This window comes from Mustela erminea, chromosome 17, assembly GCF_009829155.1.
Source record: "Mustela erminea isolate mMusErm1 chromosome 17, mMusErm1.Pri, whole genome shotgun sequence".
In the NCBI taxonomy this organism is placed as follows: domain Eukaryota; kingdom Metazoa; phylum Chordata; class Mammalia; order Carnivora; family Mustelidae; genus Mustela; species Mustela erminea.
The window spans coordinates 52,691,136-52,709,385 of record NC_045630.1 but is presented as its reverse complement, the minus strand read 5'-3'; the positions used below and the strand labels follow the sequence as shown (position 1 = coordinate 52,709,385).

At 35.2% G+C, this 18,250-nt stretch overlaps 1 protein-coding gene across 8 annotated transcripts in view; it reads right to left on the bottom strand.

Moving 5' to 3' along the window:
- Positions 1-10,572: 10,572 nt before the first annotated feature.
- BRINP3 (BMP/retinoic acid inducible neural specific 3) overlaps positions 10,573-18,250 on the bottom strand; it is a 402,430-nt gene continuing 394,752 nt past the window's right edge. For all 8 annotated transcript variants that reach the window (XM_032318837.1, XM_032318835.1, XM_032318838.1 and 5 more), the window contains exon 8: positions 10,573-12,122. In XM_032318837.1, coding sequence (XP_032174728.1) covers positions 11,006-12,122 — 1,117 coding nt within the window. In that variant the 3' untranslated portion in view covers positions 10,573-11,005. The remainder of the gene's footprint in view (positions 12,123-18,250) is intronic.

Genomic DNA, 18,250 nt, shown 5'->3' with positions numbered 1-18,250 from the left:
TATATGTTTCATTTCTTCTGAGGCCTCTCTCTTTGGCTAACAGATGGCAGTCTTCTCCCTGTGTCTTCACAAAGTCTTTATTCTGTGTGTGTCTGTGTCTTAATCACTTACAAGAGCATCCTTCATACTGGATTGGGTCCCATACTAATGATCATCATTTTAACTTAACTACTTCCTTAAAGATCCTATCTCTAAAGACAATTACATTTTAAGGTTCTGCTGGTTAGGGCAACAAACCTACACAATCTGCTGGTACGCAACTCAGTTCTTGGATTTCAGTTATATTTTTACTTTTTTTTTTTAATTTTTTTTTTCTCTTTGTTTTTCAGTTTGGGAAATTTCTATTGATGTATCTTTAAACCCGTGAATCTTTGATTCTTTCCTCAACTGTTTACAATCTACTGACAAACTCATCAATGGCATTTTTCATTTCTCTTCAGGTGTTTTTGTTTTCAACCATTTACTTTTGATACTTTACTAGAATTACTATCTCTCCGCTTACATTATCAATACATTCTTGTGTGTTGTCTACTTTTTTCATTAGAGTTTTTAACATGTGAAACATAGTTATTTAAAATTCCCTGTTAGAAAATTCCAGTATCTTTTTTTTTTTTCCCCTCTTTGCCTTGTAATTTTTTTATTGAAATGTAGGCATGCTATATTGGATTAATTGGAGCTGAAGTAAATGTGCCTTAATGAGAAGTGGTGATGTTAATCTGGATGGCGGGTAGCTGTTTTTATTTGTTCTGTAGTTGTAGATGTGAGAAGTTTTTATTCCTTTAGTTCTCTTGGTTTTGTCTCTCTTGCTCACTTTGATTTCTTACTACTCCTTCTTAAAGTCTGCTGTTTCAGCTGTGACCCACACTATATTGGAACCCTGCAGCTGTGGTGGTAAGGAAGGGGGGGCCAGAGGGAAACTATTTTATATTCTTTTGTTTAAGTAGTAGACTTATAGTGGCTCTCTGCTTCTGACTGTGGACAAGTGATTTTCTCTAGTGGTATTCCTTCTTTGTCACCTTGTTTGCAAGACAAAAAGGCTAGCTGGAACTAAAATAAACAGAACACCCTTCCATCATGTGGGATAAACTCTGGCAAAGGTTTTTCCCTGGAGAATAATCCTTTGTTATAGAGAAATTTCTGGGCATATTTCACAATGATTTCTCTTCCTCTCCCTCTATCAGACCCATGTGGTCATTGTTTTTGATCTTTACCTTGAGAATCCGTTGGTGGTCCTAATGGTATAATTCACAAAGAGGGGTGGCTCATAGGGTAGGTGAGAATGTTCCCAGGAGGTTCTTAACGTTGTGCTGGACTAAAACCAGCTTTAAGAAATTCTTGAAAGTCATCATTGAGATGTTCCCACCAGTTTATGTCTCCAGCAGTTCTGCTCCAGGGAAGCGTATCTTGGCTTTTACTCTCTGGGTTCACTTGTTTCTCCAGACTCTGGGGGTGTTGTTTGATCTGCAAACTCAGTTCTTTAGTTATCTGATAGGTTCAATAAAAGTTGTTGATTTTCAGGGAATTTAGGTTTTCTTATTGTAAGGAAGGAAGTGATGACTTTCAACCTCTTTCTATGTCACCATTGAAACTGAAAGTCAAATTGCGATGCCTTATTATATTTTATTGCATATCATTTTGCTATTAACTTACATATAAAATTTAATTATGAACATATTTAATTGAAAGGATGTTGCATGAATTTATTTTTAATGAGTTTAGAAAATTCCATGAGCTTTCTGCATGAAACTAGATGTTTATTACAGTCACGTTTAATTATATAAACAAGATGAAAGCCAAAATAGAAAATTAAATTTCTGAATTATGATCAATTTTATTAGTATACTTCCACTAATCCTTTCATTACAGATGCATAAGTGAGAGAGTAAAAGCTCCCTCCACCTTCCACTCTTTTTCTTATTTATTTAATTTTTTTTGTTAACCATACTGAGGACCTTAAGAGCAATGATCACATTAAAAGTCTTTGTATGGCGTGCCTGGGTGGCTCAGTGGGTTAGGCCTCTGCCTTCAGCTCGGGTCATGATCTCAAGGTCCTGCGATGGAGCCCCACATCAGGCTCTCTGCTCAGAAAGGAGCATGCTTCCCCCCACCCCCTGCCTGCCTCTCTGCCGACTTGTGATCTCTTTCTCTGCCAAATAAATTTTTAAAAATCTTTAAAAAAAATCTTTGTATGATCGACACATAGTAGTCTATGTCACATATTAGTAAATGTTTATTTTTTTTTAAGATTTTATTTATTTATCAGAGAGAGAGAGGGGGAGAGAGCAAGCACAGGCAGGCAGAATGGCAGGCAGAGGCAGAGGGAGAAGCAGGCTCCCCGCTGAGCAAGGAGCCCGATGTGGGACTTGATCCCAAGACGCTGGGATCATGACCTGAGCCGAAGGCAGCTGCTTATCTAACTGAGCCACCTAGGCGTCCCAGTAAATGTTTATTTGATAAACGAATATTCAATACTAACAGAAATGGAATGACTTAATTGCCAAAAAAATAAATAGTAAGCAATAATGTGAATGTGAATGATCATCAGGGCCTTGAAAACTCTATATTAAACTAAATTAATTTTAAATAATTCAATTAAATTTTGAACAAGGAAGACATGTTGGAATTTTTTTTTTAATAGAAGCAAGTGGTTAACAACTTGAAACTAAGTTAATGCTATTAAAATTCTTAACAATCTTTTTAGAAAAAAAATCACAGATGTTACTGAGGCAAACTGGGAAGTAGAAACATGCCATATGTTTTTTCTTCCTTCTTTTCTTTTTTTTAAGATCCAATTTAATATTAAGTAGTAATAATAAAAACACAAAACCATATTTAAATTCATTTAGTGGGGCATCATTTTATAATCCACTTCTGGATCCTTCTGCCTCCTATTATTATTAATTCACTCTGTTGTATGAAAATCAAGGAAGTGAATTTTCTGGAAGGAGTTATCCATTTTCCATTTTCTTCTTTTTTGTGTTGGGTACTATAGATGGCTTGTTACGGGAAGGACATCTAAATTTGTGTTTGAAATAAATCTTTTAATCATCACCCTTTATTACATATTAAAAGGTGATGTATCTCAGGAAAATGATACCAAGCTCTACTAACAGTGGCATCAGCCATATTTTGTTGATAAAATGACCAATGAATACTATTTAAAGGATTAAATAATGATGTTTAAATCTAGAAGAAAAGAAAAGAAAATTGCTTATTTTACACTGTTGGGTCTTAGCTGTGATGATTTCAAATTTAGTATAATATAAGGAATGTTCAAGGTCGACATAGTTACTAATAGCAATCTTTCAAGGCATCTTTATGGCATCTTTCAATTCAGAACCACTTTTCTGTATCATTTATTCATGGAACCACAAGTTGTTACACTTACAAAGTTTGCTGGGTATTAGAAACTCTGATTTCAGATTGTCAATAATTGTAAATATTAAATATTTTTAAAAATATGAGTGTGCACAGTTTCTGCCTTCTAAAAATCTATAGTCTAATGGGATTATAAAAATTAGTACTGTAAAATACCAAAAAAAGTTACCGTTTTTTTACCTTGCTGCAATTGGGGTATAAAAGGGAATGATCCATCTTATTAATGGAAAGATGGAGATTAAATTCAAATACAAGATTTTGTCTGACTCATGAATGGGAATTATTATTACTTTGCTTTTTAGGAAGCCATCAATGGTAGAGGATGAAAGAATGTTGCAGGCAGAAGGCAACATACTGCAGAAGAAAAAATCTAAAGACATGAAAGAGCATGTTACTTTTGCACTGAAGGCATAGTTTGATATGAAATAAATACTTTGAAAGAAGGGGATAGGGAAATAGCCAGGAGCTAGATTAAGAAAGGAATTACATACCAGCTAAAGAGTTAAATCCTTTTCTGCAGAGAGATGTGTAACATTACCATTTTAAAAGGTTTATAATGTAAAAGTTCATGCTGGTGACTAGGCAGAAGATGGATTGGAAAAGTATCAAAGGGAATTAGAAGAAGAAGATGAATTGTGGACTTCTATCAACACAGCAGACTCAGCAATTTGAGGGGGTAAAAAAAAAATCCTTAACAAACACTTAAAATGGACAAACTAAATAAACAACTATGCAACTGCCCTTTGAAGCAGAGCTGACAAGTAAGAAAGCAAGAGAAATTTTTAAAATCCACAAATTAAACAGAAATTGAAAGACAGATGCTGTTATCAACTCTGGGATAAAGGAGGAAGTGTAGGTCAGATAACAAGGAGCAACTGGTGAGCAACAGCGTCATACTAATCAATTAGTTCAGATTTTAACCACTGTGTAAGAACATAGGGAAAGCCTTAAAAATATTTAAATGAAGATAATGAAAATATATAAACAAAAATTTAGACAGAGCAGATAAAGAAGTTGAATCAAGATGGCAGGATACTCTCCCACCTAAAAAAAGTCCCTTCATGGGGAAGTCGTTCAGGCCACACAAGAAGAAGGAAGGTCACACCATAGAGCTGCCCTGTGAGAACAGTATCCATGGACCACTTGTGACTGTGGAGCCCTAGAAACGTGGCTAGTCCAAAAGGAGATGTAAGTGTAAAATATATATCAAATTCCCAAAAAATAGTACCAAAAAATAATACAAATATCCCACTGATAAAGTTTCTTATAAATTACATTTGAAATCATGATATCTTAGATAAGCTGGTTTAATTAATGAATTAATTAATTAAGAATCAATTAAGAATTAATTAAGAATTAATCAATACTCTTTTCTTCTGTTTTTTAAAAAATATGGCTATAAGAAAATTTTAAATTACATTCATAACTTGCAGTTTGACTTATATTATCTTTCTACTGGACAGCTCTGTCCTAGGGAGTGATGTCTTAACACTAGGATCTCCCAGCTAGTAACTGCATTATTTCTTGCTGACAGTGTTAACTCTCTTAAGAACACTAGAATTTAACTTCTTTTTTGCTTTTGCTTTAAGATATACATTTGATTAATGAATCCTCTTCTCCAAATAGAAAATCAAATGTCCCAGCCAGTACAAACCACCTTCCCCCTAACTATTTAAAATGACAATTTTATCTGGGTGCCTGTGTGGCTCAGTCGGTTGAGCAGCCAATTATTTGGCTCAGGTTTCTGATTCTGGCTCAGGTTATTGTCTCAGGGTCCTGGGATCCAGTCCTGTGTCAGCTTCTGTGCTCACCATGGAGTCTTCTTGAGATTTTCTCTCTCTCTCTCTCCCTCTGCCCCTCTGACCCCTGCTCAGGGATGCACTCTCTCTCTCTCTTTAATAAACAAAGAAAAATGAAAATTTTCTCTTAAATTCCCTCTTTGCACCTCCTTTGTTTCTTGATACTACATTTTCCCACCACTTACAAATTTTAATGTCTTTTGATGGAAGTTCCCATTGATTTGTCTTATTTTCATTTTGATTTGTTTGTTCACAACCATTTCTTTCTCCAAACACACTTTTCAAATTATTGTGTTATATGTATAACAATTAAAGATTTCATTAAATTTTGTTTAACTGGAAGTAAACTTAAACATTATTTTGGGATGGAGTTCACAGTTTTTGCAATAAGTATAGTGTAATTTTCTGATAGTCTTGTATGTATTTCCCCACCTGTTAGTTTCATTTTGTTTTTTTCTTTGCAATAGGTTTTTAAGCTTATTTTTCATATTTATTTAGTAAGGTATCTATCCTTTACATTATAGATTTTTCTTATGCATTAAGACTTTTGCAATTTATGTTGAGAAATACCCAACTAGGTATTAGAAATAAAGATCTAATCCCATTATACTCTTTGGTGGTTTAGTTAAAAGCATTCCAAACATTTATTAATCTTATTTTTATAATATTTCTAAAATTGTCCTAGATCTCTTACATACTAAGTATGGCATCTACATAAATCTAGAGCATATGCCCTTTACAGAGGAGTTTTATTTATTTTTTCTTATTACTTTCATGATTTGGAATTGGTATATTTTAAAGAATCTGCCTACATTACTATGAATGAATGAAGAAAACTATAGCTTTGATTCAAAAATCAAGAATGCATGAGATGCCATTTCAAATGCTTTTGTGTAAAATCATGGAATTAATTTCAGTTTTCTGTTGTATATAATTAATATTATAAATGTATTATTGTTGACATTTTGAGTGTCATGTTCTGTATTATTGTTACAAATCCTTTTTATGGGCCAGTTTTTTCTTAGTTATTCATCATTACACTTTTTTTTCTTTTTTTCATCCTCCCAGGAATTTTGTATGCCCATAACATAATGCTGGTTGAAGGGTGAGGCAGGTTAGAAATCTGTGGTCAGGTCACTATCTCACCCCAACATCCTTGCATTCACTCTACTCTCAGAATTGTTCATTTACTCCTGGTAAGTACTGCATAGGTATTTAATTAATTCATTTTTATATAGGATAGTTGTTATGTGATAGCTATACTATATAATCACAGAATAAAATAGTACTTCAGTCATTAAATGGTTAATCTGACTGCCAAAACCAGCGATACCTCCAAGTGTGGTGTGTTTATTTCAGATTGAATTTCATTAATGTGTACTTATTTACCAAACTTGGTGGCATGTCCTCAATATCAAATGATTTGACATGGATATTCCAATTCATCAGTCACTCATGGCTCATTAGAATAGCTAATGTTACCTTCGTGTTCAAGAAATGGAGATGTGTAAAAATCGCCAGTTCAGACCTATTTACCAAATCCTGGAATACGATGGAGTGATTGAATTAGACTTTATATTTTTATCTCTAGGAAAGCCTGAAGGTAGAAATATAACTCTGATCGTGTTGGTGGAGGAGAGGCAAGTGGGGTGTCAATAACAGTAGGATAGTAGTGCAGTGAATGGGTTTGGCAAAATACAAACCATCAGTTGTTAAAAATTCAGTTGATGGCACAATTATTTTCTAAGAATACTGCAAGTTTAACATCTGTGACTTTGTAGTTTCAAATGATAAATGCCATACTTATGACCAAAGGGAAAATGCAATTTTGCTCCAGGATTATTATTCTAATTAAATGATCTAGGCACCAAATCAGAATGAGATTTGCTATTACAGTTTCTCTAAGCTTGATTTATGTAAAATTTTTTTTTCAACTGTCACATTGATTTGAGAGACTTATATGTAGCTTTTAAAATTCTGAAGTGAAATTTATTATTTAAAATTAAGGGGTTTTTTTTCTACTGGGGTTCTAAAACTTAACTTCCCTTTCGGTTGAATTTCTATATTCTGTACCTTCCACTTCAGTAAATATACATAGTTTTATTTTGTTCTTCAGTTGTTTCAAATGGCTTATTTTCCTCAAATGAACAAATTTTAGGTGTGTTCAAACTGAAGAGGTCATTAATATCCTTCATAACAACAACAAAAAAAGGATGCGTACTTGTAAAAAAAAACGGGACACATGAGTAGAGAGCAGTACATGATCCTGGTTCCTTCCAAAATATTTCCTTCTAACTTGACAAGAATCACACGAAAAGAGAGAAAATTAATTTTCTTGCATTATTTAAATGCAGTTAAAGAAGACCAAAAGTTATTTTAGCTTTTCTTTCTTTCTCTTTTCTTTTTTCCTTCCTTTCTTCCTGCCTTCCTTTCTTCCTTCCTGCGCTGACAGTGATCATTTGAATATTGATTTAACTTGCTAGAAATCAATTTGAGAGTCCAATGATAGGGAGGCAAGTCAAAGTATGACAGTCATCAAAATAGCTACAGCAGTCTGAGACATTTCTGGTGAAAATGTATCCTTAACAAATTCCTGATATTCAGAATCTCAAGTTTCACCAAATTTATTAAATTCAACTAACCCCTAATTTAGACACTTCAAGTAGAAATACTGAAAAAGAAATCAAATACACTGCCTTTAAAATACACTTTTGCATTTATACCTCTTGATCATTTGCTCTAGCTAAGATTTGGACAGTAAAGCTATTTTAAGTAAAATTTTTCAAATTCCTGAAATAATAATGAGCAAAATGTTTGTATATATTTCAGGAAAAATTGAATGTCTCCATTCAATGTCTCCAAAAATATGCATTTTTCTCCATATGTTGGCAAATACATGTTTTATTAAATTAGATTATATTGTCTATTGATTTCCTGGACACTGTTTAATAACTGGTAATATATCAGAAATATGAAAATGCGTGTTATTTATTTATCCTTTACCTCTATAGTGCTCCAGAATTTGCTTGGTGTGTTTACTTGAAGTGTATTCATGTTATCTTAGACACAACATTCAGAGAAAGGCCTTCATATCACTTTTTTACTTTGAAAAATTTCACTTTGAAAAAGAGGGGGAAAATTGACTCAGAGATATAAAGAATTCATGGACAGTGTTACCAAGACAGTTAGAACTAAGACACTTTGATCATATCTGATAAGAATTTTCTGCCAGGACATGCCAGGCACAATATCTCTCTGGACAAAAGCCTAGTTATATATTTTCTTACCTGTGACTGTAGAATCTTCTCTCTCCTAAGCCAGCCAGGTCAGAGAGAGCTGAGCCATAAAGGAAGTAGCATTACTGACATTTTCCTTAAGTTCCAGGGAGGGATTGCTCTTCAGAGTCCTTTGGTGATTATGCATGTTGCTTGGCAGTTTATAGGTCTCAGAGGCTCTGGACATCTGAGCCTCCAAAACTCTTCTGGAAAAAGTTCTAGTGGCAATTTTGACTCTTACAGCAAATGTCTTTGAAACAAATTCTTTATATTTGATAAGCTTGGTCATGTTGCTGATGATTGATTTTGGATGACAAATTCTGGTTTTATTTAATTGTTCAAGTATACTGTGAAAGTACCTGTTTTCTAATGACTTAGACCTCAAATTTGTGATTCTTGTTTTGCCATAAGCCTTTACAAATGATGAGATTAAACACAGAAATAGGATGTTTCATTTAAAGCTCAGTGATATAGTGAAAAGAGAACAGATTCATCCAGAAAAGTCTGTGTTGGAATCTTAGTCTTTCAACATCTTGGTTTGTGATTTTGGGGAATTTGACAAACCGGGCTGAGCCTGTTCTTTGTTTTGTTTTTGTTTTTGTTTTTGTTTATTTTCCCCCGACCAAGAAAGTGGGTATAATAATCCATAACCTAGTGTCATCAGAATTAAATGAAGATAATATCTGCTATGATACAAGAATTATGGCATTTAATAATTATATGTATTTTTCTATTGTATTATCTATAATAACAGAAAAACTGGATAAAAAAGAAAGAAAATCAGCTTTTCAGATACTGGGTGGAAAAATAATCCCTTGTCTATGGTAAGTAGAAAAAGTCTTTGTTGTCTGAACTGTCCACTTGTTCTAAAATGCTTTGGAATCAGGGATGCCTGGGTGGCTCATCAGTGGGATCAAGACCCACATCACTCCTCCTGCATGCGTGTTTTCTCTCTCTCTCTCTGACAAATAAATAAATAAACTCTTTTTAAAAATAAAATAAAATGCTTTATAATAAAAAACAAACAGCCCAAGAATCTAGAATGTCTGTGTAATGTTTTTGTCATCAGTATTATTCATGTCATGGGTTCCTTTCTCAGTGCCCAAGAAAAGATTCCATGACCCCCAACAAGAAAGCTGGGCTGAACAGTGTATTTGTTTCAATTACAAGAAATGTTTATGAAATATATTGACAAAAGCTGAGTGATAAATATCATAACACACTTTACAGATACATCCATAGAGCTAAACAGAAATGTCATTTAAATTTCTACCAAAAAAGTACAAATTACATGTCTATTATTATACCATGGGTAATATGGGAACTCAAATTTCAAGCCAAAAATCTCAACTAAAATCAATTTTATATTGAATGAGTTTGGTCTTCAAAATTTATTTTAGTAGTAGCTTCTCTGAGGGAAAAAAAATTCCCTCCCTATCTACATTTGAATTACTTATTTGATTAATTACTTTATACCAACACATTAAAACTTGTGAATTTAAAAAATGTTACTTTCCTGGGGCACCTGGCTGGCTCAGTTGGTTGGGTGGTTGACTTTATCTCAGGTCATGATCCTGGAGTCTGCTTCTCTCTCTCTCTCTCTCTCTCTCTCTCTGCCCCCCTCCCCTCCTCGTGCTCTCTCTCTCAAATAAATAAATAGAATCTTAACAAAAAAATTAATTAATTAAAAATTTTTTTAAATGTTATTTTACTGACTTTGGTAAAGTGCTGGAATAACTAGGTTTCCAGTATTTGAAATGAAAATGATTGTGCAGAGTATGCTGATTATTGGTTTAGAATTGGGAAAGAAAAGGAAGAAAAAGGAAGTTTCTAAGGAAATAAAAGGTTTACTTTCTCCATCATGGGCTTATAATCACAATAGCTTTTTTTGTTTGTTTGCCAGAATGTTCTCATATTTAGGCAGGAAATAGTTTATCTGCTTATTTTAATAATGACAGTGTCTGTAGGAATGATTTATAAGCACAAGTAATAGAGGTACCACCGGCATTGTGTTGTTGACCATAACAATTTCAACTGAACACTAAATATTCTACCTAGTTGGGTTTTCTTTAATGGCTATTGAAGGGGACCTTCAAATGTTTCCATTAAAAAACTCTTGGTGACTTTTCCCCAGGTTCTAACAAGCTATATCAAAATAAAACTCATTTCATGGAAAAAAGGAATCCCACAGCACTTCTTTTTAATAACTGTTCAGCTACAAAATTTTATTGGTATCTTTTTATGTTCCCTCTAGAGGATGTAATGCACAAAAGCATTGCCACGGAACATATAAAATTACAAATGAAATTTATTGTAAAAAGTAGAATGTCTTCTAGACTGGTGTCAGTATTTATTTCATTCATAAACCAAAACTGCAGTATAATATATTCATTGTCAGCAAGTTCATGTGTGTAAATTGCCATCCAATGTTATTGACTGATATAAGACAGATATTGAAAAGACAATTTAAATGTACTCTTCCAAACATAAACTGTTCCACAAAAGCACTGTAAAAACTCCTTCAAGATTTTGGGTTGTGCTTGACATTTATGGTTAACTACATAATTTGGTCGTGTCATAATCCACTGTGTTTGGCAATTTGGCATTAAACGCCTGCAGAGCAGATTGGATCCTCACCACCTCGCTGGTAGACAGCTTGAGTCTATGACGAAGCAAGCAAGAGAAAAGATCTAGACGACGCTGACCAGGTGGGGAGAGTTTATTTACACGGTCTCTTATCTCTAGAAGTTGCAAAAGTGCTGAGTCCTGGGATCCCTGAGTATAGGGGTAGTCCAGCTGCAAAATCAAGTCCCGAATTGCTTCAGGGTCAAAGTGCATGCTGTAACCAAACACTTGAATGTTATTGATTTTCATATAACCCAGGTTCCGGGAAGGGTCAATAAACTCCAGAGGTTCGTAGTAAATGCTCTCATTGCCATTGGGGCCGCTGGACTTGATGCGACTCCTCAAGTAGATGTGCACCGTCTCAAAAAATGTCTTCCATTTGTTGCCCAGAGTCAGCGACCAGTTATAGCACTGCAGCGGGAGGTCCAGCTTAGTCCGCTCCCAGTCTGGAAAGCTGTTTTCATTCACAGGCATAAACCAGCTCTCGGAGTGGCTGCCTCCGAAGGGATTGATGTAAACGGCCAACACTGGCTCCAAGGTGCTGTTTTTAGTTAAACAAATCTGTAAGGAGAGACCCAAGATCATATGGACCAGACTCGACTTGTACTTGTTACTCTTCAAGGTGAGGAGCATCCGCTTACGCCAGGAGGGGTCAAACCAGCTATTGAGGCGCATGTCGTTGCTGATAAAAATGGCATGGACTTCTATTCGTCTGTCTGTCTTCTGCAACAGGTATTTCATCTCGAGGTCTTGCAGGTCAGTCTCAAAGCCAATATAGTGATCGGTGGACTCAGCGACCTCGGGCTTGCAGAGCCCCTGGCTCAGCATGTAGCCCGTGTTGCAGGTGCCACAGCGGGTGCGGTTGTCAGGGGCGCAGGTCAGGCAGGCGGAGGCGTCGCCCACCGTGCAAGGCAGGAACGCGGTGCAGACCACCTGGTCATTCGGGCAAGTGCACGAGTGCGTCTCTTCGGAAAAGCTGCCCAGGAGACCGTTCTCGTTGCAGTAGAGAAAAGACTGGATGCGAGTGAGCCAGTAGGTTGAGGTTCTAGAAATACAAAACAACACGAATCTATATAAATACAAGGATATATTTTGTGTGTGTACTGCAATAAAATTAACTTTAGCCCCAAAAGCCTCGCTATCATTTCTTAGGTTAGCTCCAGTTGTTTGGATAAAAGATCCAGACAGTTTATAATTGAAAATAGATACATTTTATATAATATTTATGTATGTTATATATATATATATATATATATTAGATAATTTTTTTCATTCTTCATTGCACAAGGTCAGATGTGGATATATTTGATTTGAAATGAAATATGGCACAGACTACCTTCTGATGAGATTGCTTGTCATTTCGCTAGGGTACTTGGAAGCTGATTGTGAACATAATTGGGTCAGTTATTGTTTTGAAATGCGAACCAGCAATAGGAAATAAAAGTGATATTATCACAAAATATCTAGAGTAGAATTAGAGCGTATAAATGCTGACTGCTCATTCATTTGCTCTTAGCTGCGTAAAGCACTAATGTTGCAAGAAGCCAAATAGAGAGTAAAATAAAAATGAAAGAAAAATAAACAACTTTAAAGTGTCAATCGGTGTATTTAAATAATCAGGTTTTATCAGTATTGACCGAACAAGTACCCACTGAGAAGGAAAATATTATTAAAACATGCTTGACTTTATTCTTACAGGCTGCTCAAGAAAATTGTTGAAAATATCTTGTTAAAACCAACTACAAGTTGTTTTAATAAGGGTTAAGTGTGTCAGTTTAATGTGTTTGATTTGAGTCATTAACATTTTTCCTTATTTATACCCAGAAATCAGGCTAATCATGAGGCAAATGTAAGATTTTTACTTTTCACGTTTTGCCCACATTATTCAAACTCTTTTGGTGAGTTTAAAATCTCAGTAAAATAATGAAGGAAAAATCGTGTGGTCCTGTAACCAGGTAATTCTTTGTTTTTATCACAGTGTACGATCATGGAAGAGTTGAAGGGCATCTATAACGTGCCATTCTCTTGTGTGGAATAGCAATATCTTCCACACTGAGTTTTCTGAGAAATAGTTAGGCTCAGACTCTATGCGTGTGGCTAGAATATTGCACAATGTATCTATTTCTGATATTCTTATGCCTTTCTGGTGTTCATTATTTAGTACCCATGAGATTTTCTGTGAAATGTGTCTATTACGCTCAATCCTTTATACTTGAACACTGTTGCTGTTCCAAAGACGTTGTATATGCAGAATACTGGCAAAACATAGGTATTAATCTGTCTAAAAATCTGTCTAATCTGTCTAAATAACCAATAAAAACATTTCAATATCCATAACACTATTTGAGCTCTTTATATTACATATTCATTTTTGTTTCCTGCCCATCCTCACCTTGAAATGCAACACAATTTTTTAAAGTGAGTTCTTCCTTATTTTCCCAAATAAAACCCATAACTCCTTCCTTCTCTCTCATGGTGCTTACTTATTCTTTTTTTTATTTTTTAAGATTTTATTTTTATTTATTTCACAGACAGAGATCACAAGTAGGCAGAGAGGCAGGCAAAGAGAGAGAGAGAGGAGGCAGCAAGCTCCCTGCTGAGCAGAGAGCCTGAAGTGGGGCTTGATCCCAGGGCTCCGCAATCATGACCTGAGCTGAAGGTGGAGGCTTTAACCCACTGAGCCACCCATGCACCTCATACTTACTCTTTTCATGGTACCTTTTTTCACTTAAAATTTTGTATTATTCTGTACCTACTTGTTCATACTCCATTTATCCTATTAAATATAATATCCAGCTTGCCAAAAGGATGTATGCCTGTTTAGTGCTATGTGTCCAGTGCCAAGCAGAATACCAGGAGGCCACAGCCCTTTAATGTTTACTGAATCTTGACTCAAATCCATATAGGAAGTAAAAGACATTTTCTCAATAAGTGTAATTTTGAGTGAAAGTTAAAGCCCTAAAAAGAACATTTAAGATGGTTGTAAAGTCCCAGGTCTCAAGTTATACAACATACACTTCGACATTTGCACAATTAAATGTATAGAAAGTTTTTCTTTTCCACCTTCTCTAAATGTAATTTTTTTGTTATAGACCCAGAAGAAAAGAAAAACAACAACAACAATGAAATTAAACCAAACCCAACCACAGCATAAAAGGTCTTCCTCTTAATTATTTCTCACACTGAAAAACACTGGCCAGAAATGCAAACCTACTAAATTCATTTGTAACTTTCTCTAGATTCTTTAAAAATAAGTTCTCGGAAAAACTCTCCCAGAAGCACACCCAAGGGTGGTGAAATATCAATTGTGTGAGGCTCTTGGGCACTTTGGGAGCTGTACATCTGCATATGAGTCTCCCTCTAGCTCTGTTTGTTTCCTCTCCGTAGAATAAATGTGCAAAAAGCTTCCTTCGGTGGTGCATGAAATAACTTGATTATCTCTGTATTCAATTTAGATATATAGAAATTACTACTGATTTTTAATCTGCAGTTACTGATGTATTTATTCTATCACTTTTCTCTTTCACAGGCTATTAATGTCTATCTTGGCTTCTTTCTCTCTCTTTCCTCTCTCCTTTTTTCCTCTTCTCTTTCCCTTCCTTGCCACCTTCTCTTTCTTCCTTCCTTTCATTTCTATGTTCTCTTATCCCTTCCCTCAACCCTTTCTCTCTCTCTCTCCTCTTCTGTAACTCTATTTGTGTCTTTCTATGATAAAGAATATAAAAGATATATCCTATCTGGATTGAAAATTATATTTTCTTCCCTGAAACCAAAGTATAAATTCTCTGAGCCAATTCATCTTTCACTGTAAGCTCTAATCATGTTTCCAAATCATAAGGACAAACAAAAAAATGAAATAAATAGACCTAAGGCTAAAGACAGAGCTCACAAAACTAGGGCACTGTAGGAAGAAGCATTTGGACACTTCAGAAAAGCAAGGGCTTTTTCAGCTTTCAATCTCTTCCAATCCTTTTCACGTCCCCACAGATGCATTACTGAAGGAATACGTTTCAGCTTCGTGGGTTTCAGCTTGTCATGTATGAATATTGATAACTTGGCACACTGCCAAAGCTCCTGTACCCTGGGATAGCAGGGCTAGTGTGTAGATTTTCTTCTTTTAGGCTTCTTGTCCTTTCTCCCCCTACTACCTACCTTTTGACAATTTTATACTTATTTCACAAGTAAGGAATAGATTTTTTAAAGGAAAATTAAATGCAGCAATCAGTCTTTGCTTTACTTTTTGTAAAATCTTGGCTAAAGCAGAGGATTCAAACATGGAGAAGGGAGCCCCTCTGGATTTTTCATTTACCCCATTATGTAGTTTTATTTTTCCCAACAAAGTTAAATAGAACTGATTTTTTTCTTTATTCTAAAGCCTTTTAAACTTATTTTAAATAGTCAAATTGTTAAGAAACTTTATAAATTCATTTAACTAATGTAAGATTAATAAAAATCAAAAGTAGGCCTGTATTGAGTATTTAACGCTGCTTCCTTTTAAATCTAAATATTTAAAGAAAGTAGTACCACATTTTTTTTTTTTAAATTCCCATCTACAGCTTTTATTCACACTCATTATTTGTTGTCTCCTCGGGCTAAGGCTAGAGGATACGATGTCAGTAGATGTACTTCTGGCAAGAGGTCTTTTGTTGCTTTTTATCAAGCAGGTGGCGTGGTTCATGACATCTACTTAATTGCACTTTGATAAATATTTACTAAATGAAGTAAGAAAGAAAAGAAGAAAGAGGGGAGAGAGGAGCAAGGAGGGCGTAGATATAGAAATTAGAGTGAAGGAACTGCGGATTATGAGAGAACAGAAGACAGAAACAGAAGACAGAATTTAATAGGCCATTGACGTGGTAGCGCCTATGATATGGAGCACTTCAGGAAGGGGAGGAACTTCCTTATCTATCAGGAACAGTTTGGATTTTGGAAATAATTTTTACAAAGGCTTATATGGGGTGGTATTAAAAAGAGAAAAGTGCCTTCCAGAGTTAAGTTAAAATTTAAAATTTAAGTAAAATTGAAGCTAAAGGCTGACAGCATGTGTACATTTGAGGGATCACGTGGCTTGCCCACTTGGGAACTTCACACAGCTGTTTAACCAGTTGTCTCCCTTCAGTCTGTAACACTCTCCGTGTGTGGAAAGCCTGATCTTCTCCACAGGATACACGTCCTGTGAGCATCAGGAGAGGCCTAGACTAGAAGATGGATACCTGACTTCCGGGCCAGACTCTACCTGGTAACCGGGGACAGGTCACTTAGCCTCCTTAACTTTGAGCAAAGTCAAAGAAACAGTAGTTCAGAGTTTGGATTTCCTTGACCGTGAGGAGTGGTGGTAGCTGTCTGAACCTTCGTGTGCCCATGTGTGACTTCACTAGCCGATTTCTGTCAGGGTGAAATGGTGTCACATAGAAACCCCATCATCACTGTCTCCCATGTGGTGGTTATTCATAAGGAAACAGTGTGAGTGAAATGCTTGTCTCTAAAATGTTCCTGTTATTTAGAATATCAACTAAGACATGGTCTTATTCTTATAGTTTTGAATGATGTTAACTGTGATTCGTGAAACAGATTCCTGGGCCTCCCTTCAGAGATGCTCTAAGAATTTCGAGGAGTAGGGCCCAGGAATATGCAATCTCAGAGGACATTATGTACACATAGGCTGCAAGGTTCCTATGTAAGAAAACTGACAACCCAAATAGTGCCTAGGGGCTCTTAAAACACCATCTAGCCATCAGCATGTAAGAATATGTTCAGAGAAGGTAGATAAAAGTTACAGTTTCTGTGGAGAAGCATCAGCATCAAATGGCTTTGAATTAACATGTGAGGCTCTGTCCCCAATGTGTACACTACAGTTCGCGAACCCTACACTAGAAAATTTGCCATGTGTTTACATTGAAGAGCAAGGCAAATGCTAAAGCCTACCTTAATAAATGAATTCTACGTTGCTACAGTAATATTAATTATTTAGTGACCACCTCTCATGTCATTGGCCAGCTACTTTGTATTCATTATCGAAAATTCTTCACAGGAGTTTCCAAAGGTAAGCCTCATTTTAAAATTTTAAAAATACTTAGGTTCATTTTTTTTTTTAAGATTTTACTTATTTATTTGACAGAGAGACACAGCAAGAGAGGGAACACAAGCAGAGGGAGTGGGAGAGGGAGAAGCAGGCTTCCCACCGAGCTTGATGGGGGGCTCATCCCAGGACTCTTGGACCATGGCCTGAGCCTAAGGCAGCAACTTAATGACTCAGCCACCCAGGCACCCTGGAGGTTCATTCTTTTAATGACTTTCTCAGTTGCATATATGTTAAGTAGGACCATGTAGACATACTCAGAGAATCAAACTTAAATATTTTTTTAAATGTGGTTGAAAGTATGGTTGCATGGGATTGTGAGAAAAAGTACTTAACAAATGACTTTAGGAAAATACCCATAGATTACTATTAGCTGGACAGCATCAAAGATAAAATGACTTTTAATTTGATAAAAATTACTTTTAATTATGATATAAAGTTTAATTTTTTGAGTGACAGTATACTCTATTGGCTTCAATCACTTTTGGGGAGCCAAATGATCAACTTTGAATTTTATTTCATTTACCTCATATATACTGGGAATAAAATATAGGTTGTTGTAATAAATTAAAACACAATTTCAGGAAAAGCAGTTAAAAGGGTGCCTATGAAATAAATGAAAATGCTTATTTTTATTATTACTATTGTTACTACTGTTATCTTTTAAGGAAATATCACTGCATGTAGTTCCTTTAATACAAATGTTTTCCCCTCAGAAAATTGAATATTTTTATTTTACTTACAATTCATGCATTGCATGCATAATATCACACTGTATTTCTGAATTTTATCTTTACCAAAATAAACATAGTTATTGATAACACGGTCAAGACTATATTTAAAAGTACACATGTGGCCTCTTTGTGATAGTTTTAAAACTCTAAAATGTGTGTTAAGACAATATTGCTTAAATTCAGGACATATATTCTGATGCGTAATGGTTTGCACTGAGGTATTAGAACATATGTTGATACAAAAACAATTACTTCCTTTCACAGTTAAATCCTCTCTGAGCACTAATAATCTTATTTCAAAGGTCCCTAATTTCAACCTTCTAATCTCTCCAAATCTGTGCAATGTGGATCCACATTTTA